We start from the raw sequence: 9,808 nt of genomic DNA on the forward strand, positions 1-9,808 counted from the left end.
CTTAAGGGATAAGACAATGGATGATAAATTAATGTTCATCCCCAATGATGTTCAACAAAACTAACCTTCTTGTAGATTACCAATTAAGATTTAATAAAAGTACCTAAAGTTTTTAATCCAACAAATGATAGAGAATGTTTATAAAACTTTGGGTACCAATATAATTTACAGTCTCATGTTCCCTCCCTCCCTGTAACAGACAGACATAAGTTGAGCAGGGATAAAGGGAAAGGAAATAGGAAAAAAAACAATGGATCTATTATTACTTTTATCTTACTCCAGATTATCATGTACTCTATCAAAGTAATGCTTGTAGCTGGCTAAAATAACGATCTGCCCCCTTTACCCCCTATCCCCTCCCCATCAACTGGATAACAAACTGACCAATAAATGATGTCCATGTTAGCAACCTACATAGTGAAGGGGGTGGGGTGGGGGGGTTAACGAGGGAGGCGAAGCCCCTAAAGGCTAAGGGCGAAGCCAATTATCCAGAATGAAGTTATATATATCTTTTTCTTTGTATGTGTGTTAAGGCCTTGGCCTCTATATCAAGGATCTAAAGGGATAAGACAATAGCCGATTTATCGATGATCCCCAATAATGATACATAAAATTATTCCTTCTGTAGATTGCAATTAGTGGTTGAAACATTATTACAAAGGGGTAATTTTGATTGTTATCATAATGGATGTACATCAATTTATCGTCCATTGTCTTATCCCTTTAAATCCCTGAGAATGGGGCCTCAAAGAAGGCCTAGTTTCTTTTTAGATTATTATACTTACAATTTACTAAATTCCTTTTTATTTACAGTTTGTGCAAAGGATGTCCAAGCTTTTTATTTTTATTTTTGGTCCAATGAGAAGCTTCTTTGTAAAGTAGAACAATATCAATTCAGTGGTTGGCGAGATCCTTCGGTACAAACAAACAGACAAACACAGATATATCCTATTACTTTTTTTATAAGGATGTGTAAATTCGGGTGTGTGTCAACTCTTAAATTAAAGTAACAGCATGTCTGTCTGTTTGTACCGAAGGATCTCGGTAATCGCTGAACCGATATGGTTCTCCTTTACAATATAGCTTCTTATATGTCCTGGGAAGGTTTATAACTATTTTTGGAGAGTGTCCAACCCATCGAAATATTTTTTTGGCAAGAATTTTTTTTCTTGACAGGTTAAGAGAGATTACAATGAGGAAAAAAGTTATATAAAAGGTAGAAAAAAACCATATATGTGTATTTTTTTCTCTCTCTCTTCTCAGGGATCTAAAGGGATAAGACAATGAACTATTGATTTAAATCACCAATAATGACAAACAAAATTAACCATTCGGTTAGAAACTAAGAAATAAAAATTTCAATGAAAGTACCCAATGTTTTTGATAACGAATAAGATAAATTAAAGCTTTGGGTACGAGTGTAATTTACAGTCCAATGTCCCCTCCTTCCCTGGTTGTTATCTCCACAAGGTATTACGTAGCAGCCTCTATCTGTGTCTCTCATTTCAGGGAGGAAGGGAGGGCACATTGGGCTGTAAATTATACTGGTACTCAAAGTTCTATATAAGCTTTTCTATAATTAAGGTCGATCCGTCCGTACGTCACAGTTAGCTCTTTTCGTTAATTTAAACAGGTTAGAATTGTCCTATCGATTCCAAACTTTGCATGATGATTCCTGTAGTAGTTAGGTACAATTTAGAAAGCGTAGCAACTCTATAATCAATACCAGAATGTCCGTATGTCCATTTTAAACATGTCGATTTTGAACTTTTTTTACATCAAATTTTTGTATGTTAAAATTATCCGATTCTTCTGATTTTTTAAAAACTGATTTCTATTACAACCAGGTACAATGTTGTAAGCGAAGCATCTTTATAACAAGTCCCAAAAATGCAAGTATGTCCTTAAACAGTATCATCTATTTATGCAGTTTTGCAACAAATTTACTTACAATATTGTTTGTACTGATGCATTAATATTCTGCTAATTCAGTTCTGACAATCTACAAGTGTTAATGTTCTTTTGTCCTTCCAGCTTTTTTGTCTTAGCTTTTATGGATGTTGTCATCCTTGTTTAATTTCAAGTTGGTTGGTTCAAACTTTTCTACCAATGATTTTAATGTAACAAAAGGGGTAATTTGTTTATCATTATTTGGAATTTTCATCAATTTATCGTCCATTGTCTTATACCTTTGGATCACTGAGGGCAAGCATACATTGGACTGTAAATTATACTGGTACCCAAAGTCTTATAATTTCAATATGACAAAAGGGTGATATTGTTAATCATATTTGGGTTTGTGGTAATGTACAACAATTTATCGTCCATTGTCTTATCCCTTAAGATCCCTGATACATGTGTGTGTGTATGTTTTATTATCTGTGTTCATTCAAGGAGGCAGGGGACATTGGGCTGTTAATTACACTGGTACCCAAAGTTTTATAATCTCTTTATCTTGTTTGTTGGCTCTGATACTTGGTAACTTTTACTAGTTGTTCAAGACTAATAGTGTCTAAACGTTTTAACCAATAAATTTCATCTACCCAAGGGGTATTCTAGTTGGTTATCATTGGTGATGTATAGCAGTTAATCCTCCATTGTCTTATCCCTTAAGATCCCTGGATTTAGTGAATGTTCTTGGTATAATGAATGATGTGGGGATCTAAAGGGATAAGACAATGGACGATAAATTGATGTACATCCCCAATGATGATACACAAAATTAACCCATTCTGTAGATTACAATTAGTGTTTGAAAGGTTTAGACACTCAACTTAATGAACCGACCAATTAAAATTCAATGAAAGTCCCTGAAATTGTAAAGCGAACTGTTTAATAAGAAACATTATTGTAAAACTTTGGGGACTAGTGTAATAAACAGCCCAATATCCTCATGCTGTGGGGAAAAGTCAGAGATCTTAAGGGATAAGACAATCTGTAATGCAAAGTAGAAGGATGTCTGTCTGTAACTTAAAATCACGTTGACCACAGAACCGATTGGGCTCTACTCTTCAGGGATATAGCTACTCGTCGTGCGGTGGTTTTAAGCTATTTTCTTGGGGATTTGGGGCAATATTTCAATAGAAAATATGTACCTAACTGTTCCAGGAATCGTCGTGCTAAGTTTAGAATCAAAAGCACATTTCTAACATGAATAAATTAACGATCAGAACTATCCGTTACAGAGTTTTTACGGACGGACCTACCCTAATTACCTAATTATAGCAACGCTTCGCTTTAAAAAAAAGAAATATAAAAAATATATTAAAAGGTTGAAAAAATATTTATTGTTTAAATATAATGCAATATAACAACTTAACATAACACAGTTTTTTTTTACAATTTTCAAACAAATTTTCTTCCCAGTATTGCTTCAAAACCGATTAATATCCGCTGGATTAGATCCGGTTTCAAGCCATTCTTAAATATCATGTATTGCGCGTATTGTAGACAATTTTCTGCGAATGTTAAAATAAAAATCATAATATTAATACCAGTTTTGTTTGTCCCATGGGGCCGGGTTTTAATCTAATTATTTTATATTTTAATATCCGCGGAAAGCTGTCTATAATACGATACGATAAATAACTATTTTATTTTTCAACAGTCACTCAAAATATTAAAATAATGAAATAAATTATTTATATTTTCTTAATAAATATAATGAATTTTTTAACGATTTGCATTAAATATAAGATGTAGTATGGAAAAGAATTAATAACCCAAGGCATTAAAGGGATAAGACAATTGCCGATAAATTGAGTTACATCCCCAATAATGATACACCAAATTACCCCTTCTGTAAATTAAAATTAGTTGTTGAAACGTATGAACACTCAAATTAATGTACGAACCAATTAAAATTTACCTATTTCCCAAAGTATTTAAGCTAACGAATAAGAAAACGTTATTATAAAACTTTGGGGACTAGTGTAATAAACAGCCCATTGTTCCCTTTCTCTTTCTGTATATATTACCCATTATCATCTCTCTTATAGCATAAAACCTTCCCTAGCATCCATTATAAATTGTACAGTCCAGCCGTTTTCGGGGTCTTAGTTATGCATACATACAAAGTTTTATAATAATGTTTTCTTATTCGTTAGCTTATCAACTTTTGCGACTTTTCTTCAATTTTTATCGGTTGGTTCATTAAGTTGAGTATCCAAATATTTCAACCTCTAATTGTAATCTACTGAAGGGGTAATTTTGTGTATCATCATAGGGGATGTACATCAATCTATCGCCCATTGTCTTATCCCTTTAGATTCCTGCAGACAAACAGACATCCTGTTACTTTATACACTCGATATTTATACATTCTATGCTTTGATCGGACTTTCTTGTTGCGTCGTTGAAATCGCTGACGTTGAACTTGCGGCTGCAGCTGGCGGCTGGCCGCTAGTTGTGGCAGAGGCTGCAGCTGTCGTTGAGGCGTTAGACGCCGCTGATCGTTTTCTTCCTTCACCACGCTGAAAAAAAATTAACCTTTGAATTAAGTAACAGGATCTCTTTGTGTGTATGTGTGTGTGTATGTATCAAAATATCTCGTTAACCGCTAAACCGATATGGTTCTCCTTTACAACGTAGCTTCTACCGTAGGTCCCATGAAGGTTTATAACTACTTTGGGGATGGGCATGACTACCCTCCCAAGAAATATCACCTAAAGAAAAAATTACCCCAACACCCAAAAAAAAGTATAGTTATTTCTCATATTCATTCAAATCCGGTGGATAGGAACCGGTTCTCATCCATACGAAAAAACTATGTCTAGCATCGTATTATATCAAGCTTTCTACGAATATAAAAATGAACAATCGAAAGATTAAACAGTTTTTTTAGCCGGTGCCTTCGGCACCTCGGGGCAAAAAAACTAGTTTTATTCCTAAAATTGTACATTCTATATCCGCGGAAAGCCGTTTATAATACGATGATTATAATCTTATGATTGTACCTTTTTATATTCGTAGAAAGCTGGATATAATACGATGCTAGACATAGTTTTTTCGTATGGATTCAAATGAATACGAAAAAATCTATAGGGACATTCTTTTCGCGTAATTCCGTTAAGTACGGTGTTGGGTTGTAGTCAAATGCTCTTATTAAGTCAAAGTGTTCTTAATATAATTATAATCAAATGTATATATACTAGCGGCTTCGCCCCTAGCCTCTAGGGGCTTTGCCCCAAGAGGTTTGATCAAACTATTTTTTCGTGTTTTAGATTTAAAAGAAAATTTTTAAAAATATTTTAAGGGGGGGGGGGTGTGAGATAAATATGAGAAGCTACCCTGTAAAGGAGAACCCGATCGGTTCAGCGGTTAGGGAGATTTTTCGCAACAAACAAACAGACAGACATCGTTCCACTTGGTATTATAGAAGATGAAATGGCCCATAGTTAAAATCAGTTTGACTTAATAAGAGCATTTAACAACAACAACAACCCAATTCTAACTTTATGGAATTACGCGAAAAAATGACCCTCTTTTTATTTCAAAAATTTAAATTGGGAAAGATGTCGACACCCACCCCATCTTTACTATTTCTTTCAAAAAAAAAAATGGGGGTGGGGCGTATCCGCTATTTTGAAAACTAGCGGCTACACCGCTAGCATCTAGGGGCTCTACATTTGTAATAATATGGAACGGCAAAAAAATAGCCGAAAACCATACCAGACTTCTATAATGAAATAAAATAGGCTAAAACCACTCCGAGCGAGACCTATACGAATTATCACTGCAAAGGAGGAACATATCAGTTTCGAGGTTAGTGAGATCCTTCGCTACAGACAAAAGAAGCTTATTACTTTATGTAATAGGATAAGGGAATTGGAAAAGACTATAGCGTAACGGACTAGAAGAAAGACACCGTTCTTTAAGGATACAACATCCATAAAAGCGAAGCACTGAAAATGTAGGACAAACGGACATTAACACTAGTATAGTATAGTGTCAGAACTAAATAATCAGAATATAAATGTATAAGAGTTAAAGCCAAATTGTAAGTAAATTTGTTCAAAAACTGCTTGATACAAGATAATGTTTATGGACTTGGACATACTTACATTTTTAAGGACTTGATTATAGAGTTCCTTCGCTTATAACATTATACTTTCTTGTCCCAGGAATCAATATACCAAAATTCAGATCAATCGGATGATTATATCACATAAAAATTTGTTGTTAAAAAAGTTAAAAAATCAACAAGTTTAAAATAGACGTATGGACATTTTAGTAATGATTATAGAGTTGCTACGCTTTCTAAATCGTACCTAACTACTAAAGAAATCACCATGCAAAGTTTGAAATCGATAGGACAATTCTAACATGCCTAAAATAACAAAAAAGCTATCCATTACGGACGGACGTACGGACGTATTATAGAAAAGCTTCGCTTTTAAAAATCTTACCGTTTGTAATGGTTTGCTGGTAAGCTTTGCTTTCAGTTGTGCTTGTGTTGGGGGCGTGTAACCTATTATCTTTGTTACATTACCTAAACAATATTAGTTATTTATTATTCGTGGAAAATTGTCTATAATACGATGCTATACATGATTTTTCAGTTGTGATTGTGTGGGGGGGCGTGTAGCCAATAATCTTTGTTACATTACCTAAACATTAATAGTTATCTATTATTCGTGGAAAAGTGTTTGTAATACGATGCTATACATGATTTTTCAGTTGTGCTTGTGTGAGGGATGTGTATCCGATAATCTTTGTTACATTACCTAAACAATATTAGTTATTTATTATTCGTGGAAAAGTGTTTGTAATACGATGCTATACATGGTTTTTCAGTTGTGATTGTGTGGGGGGCGTGTAGCCGATAATCTTTGTTACATTACCTAAACATTAATAGTTATTTATAATTCGTGGAAAATTGTCTATAATACGATGCTATACATGGTTTTTCAGTTGTGATTGTGTGGGGGGCGTGTATCCAATAATCTTTGTTACATTACCTAAACATTAATAGTTATTTATTATTCGTGGAAAAGTGTTTGTAATACGATGCTATACATGATTTTTCAGTTGTGCTTGCGTGAGGGGCGTGTAACCGATAATCTTTGTTACATTACCTAAACATTAATAGTTATTTATTATTCGTGGAAAAGTGTTTGTAATACGATGCTATACATGATTTTTCAGTTGTGCTTGACAATGACCGATAATTTGATGTACATCCCCAATGACGAGACACAAAATTAACCCTTCTGTGGATTGTGTGTGTGTGTGTGTGTGTGGGGGGGGGGCGTGTAGCCAATAATCTTTGTTACATTACCTAAACAATATTAGTTATTTATTATTCGTGGAAAAGTGTTTGTAATATGATGCTATACATGATTTTTCAGTTGTGCTTGACAATGACCGATAATTTGATGTACATCCCCAATGACGAGACACAAAATTAACCCTTCTGTGGATTGTGTGTGTGTGTGTGTGTGGGGGGGGGGGGGCGTGTAGCCAATAATCTTTGTTACATTACCTAAACATTAATAGTTATTTATTATTCGTGGAAAAGTGTTTGTAATACGATGCTATACATGATTTTTCAGTTGTGATTGTGTGGGGGGCGTGTATCCAATAATCTTTGTTACATTACCTAAACATTAATAGTTATTTATTATTCGTGGAAAAGTGTTTGTAATACGATGCTATACATGATTTTTCAGTTGTGATTGTGTGGGGGGCGTGTAACCAATAATCTTTGTTACATTACCTAAGCATTAATAGTTATTTATTATTCGTGGAAAAGTGTTTGTAATACGATGCTATACATGATTTTTCAGTTGTGATTGTGTGGGGGGCGTGTAACCAATAATCTTTGTTACATTACCTAAACATTAATAGTTATTTATTATTCGTGGAAAAGTGTTTGTAATGCGTTGCTAAACATGATTTTTCAGTTGTGATTGTGTGGGGGGCGTGTAACCAATAATCTTTGTTACATTACCTAAACATTAATAGTTATTTATTATTCGTGGAAAAGTGTTTGTAATACGATGCTATACATGATTTTTCAGTTGTGCTTGTGTGAGTGGCGTGTATCCAATAATCTTTGTTACATTACCTAAACATCAATAGTTATTTATAATTCGTGGAAAAGTGTTTGTAATACGATGCTATACATGGTTTTTTAGTTGTGATTGTGTTGGGGGCGTGTAGCCGATAATCTTTGTTACATTACCTAAACATTAATACTTATTTATTGCATCGTATTATAGACAGCTTTCCGCGGATATTAAAATGAAAAATTATAAGATTAAGACCAGTTTAATTAGCCACAAGTGATTTATTTTTTTGTTATTCGTGTAAAATTGTCTGTAATACGATGCTATACATGATTTTTTAAAATGAATGAGAACCGGTTCTAATCCAGCTGATATTAATCGGTTTCGAAGCCATACTGGAAAATAGATTAAAGTTCAAGGACAACACAGAGCTTATTATTGAGCGGGGTAAAATGAGGGGTTTCAAATGTTTTAGGAGGGGGGGGGGGGGATTTAATGCAGCCCTTCCCGGGACCCATGAGAAGCTACACTGTTAAGGAGAACCCAGTCGGTTCAGCGATAAGCGAGATCCTTCGGTACAAACAGACAGACAGACATCCGATTACTTTATTATAAGGATTGTAGCTTCGCGGCTAAAAATATAAAAGTATTACCTACAGCTTTGGTTCTTCCCTCGCGGAAAACTAATTTCTGTCCAACCTTCAAGTACTCAGGATTCTTTACAAACCTAAACATTAACAATTATTCTACTACACAAAGTAGTAAAAGCTTGTCTGAAACTTAAGATCTCAATAACTATACTACTGAACCGATTTTTTAAGTAAGCTTCACTAAGCTGCTATTATGATTTTAGATCATTCTTATTTTTCAGATTTAAGTTATGGGAAGGTTTTAAGCTATTTTTCTAGCACATTTCTGCATCTTAGAATAAAGAGTCCCTAAAGGTTTGGGGTGTAGCCTCTATTATTAGTATGTAATATCAAACAAGTGCCCCGAGCATTTAAAGGGGTAGAAAAATAGCCTAAAATCATTAAAAGGATTAAATCTATATAAAATTACTTGTAATTACTCAATATAATAGGATTAGGTATATATAAAGTAAATAATTTTTTTGAATGTCAGATAAGATCCTACTTAACACTGAACCTGAAAATTCACTTTGCTTCCAAGTGCTACTATAAAATCGTAAGTTTTAATTTGATAGATTTAGGAACACATTACTCTCATAAGTGTACAAACTGCCCCCCCCCCTCCCTCCCAACCATTTCTAGGCGGCAGTCGACTTCCAACTTACTTGAACAGTACTTGAGCTTTGTCGCCGGTTCTTAGGCAGTCGGCCGACATTCTGATTATAGACGCCGTTTGTCTTATTGATCCACAATGTACCATGGCCTAATAAGAAAAAAAACATTTCATAAATCTTTTTAATATGAAATACGCGAAAGAATCTTTTTCTAATATGGCTTTCAAACCGATCAATATCCGCTGGATTAGCCATACTAGCCATGGTTCTCAGCCATACTGAAAAATCATTTACAGCATCGTAAATTCGAATATAAAATTAGCCGACATTCTGATTATAGAGGCCGTCTGTCTTATTGATTCACATTGGACCATGGTCTATAATTTTTTACCCCCCCCCCCCCCCCTAATAAAAAGCTTGGACGTCCTTGACTATAACATACATGTATAATATATAATTATTTCTCGCATCGTATTATAAACAGCTTTACGCGGATTTAAAATGTACAATTATAAGATTAAAACCAGTTTTTTAAGCCCCGAGATGCCGAGAATCT

At 34.3% G+C, this 9,808-nt stretch overlaps 1 protein-coding gene across 18 annotated transcripts in view; it reads right to left on the reverse strand.

Moving 5' to 3' along the window:
- Nucleotides 1-3,264: 3,264 nt before the first annotated feature.
- The window catches only part of GTPBP1 (GTP-binding protein 1), a 27,812-nt gene continuing 21,268 nt past the window's right edge, over nucleotides 3,265-9,808 (reverse strand). For 7 of the 18 annotated variants that reach the window (XM_080147412.1, XM_080147420.1, XM_080147417.1 and 4 more), the window contains 5 exons: nucleotides 9,304-9,401; nucleotides 8,663-8,736; nucleotides 7,931-7,951; nucleotides 6,408-6,469; nucleotides 3,265-4,472 (listed from right to left, as the gene is read on the reverse strand). In XM_080147412.1, coding sequence (XP_080003538.1) covers nucleotides 4,323-4,472; nucleotides 6,408-6,469; nucleotides 7,931-7,951; nucleotides 8,663-8,736; nucleotides 9,304-9,401 — 405 coding nt within the window. In that variant the 3' untranslated portion in view covers nucleotides 3,265-4,322. Of the gene's footprint in view, nucleotides 4,473-6,407; nucleotides 6,491-6,645; nucleotides 6,726-6,754; nucleotides 6,843-7,055; nucleotides 7,077-7,520; nucleotides 7,601-7,930; nucleotides 7,952-7,988; nucleotides 8,069-8,098; nucleotides 8,186-8,662; nucleotides 8,737-9,303; nucleotides 9,402-9,808 lie in introns of those variants that run through there. The other 11 variants (XM_080147413.1, XM_080147422.1, XM_080147416.1 and 8 more) reach the window with 7 other exon arrangements.

The sequence above is a fragment of the Acartia tonsa genome, chromosome 14 (genome assembly GCF_053477335.1).
Source record: "Acartia tonsa isolate MP-2025a chromosome 14, ASM5347733v1, whole genome shotgun sequence".
In the NCBI taxonomy this organism is placed as follows: domain Eukaryota; kingdom Metazoa; phylum Arthropoda; class Copepoda; order Calanoida; family Acartiidae; genus Acartia; species Acartia tonsa.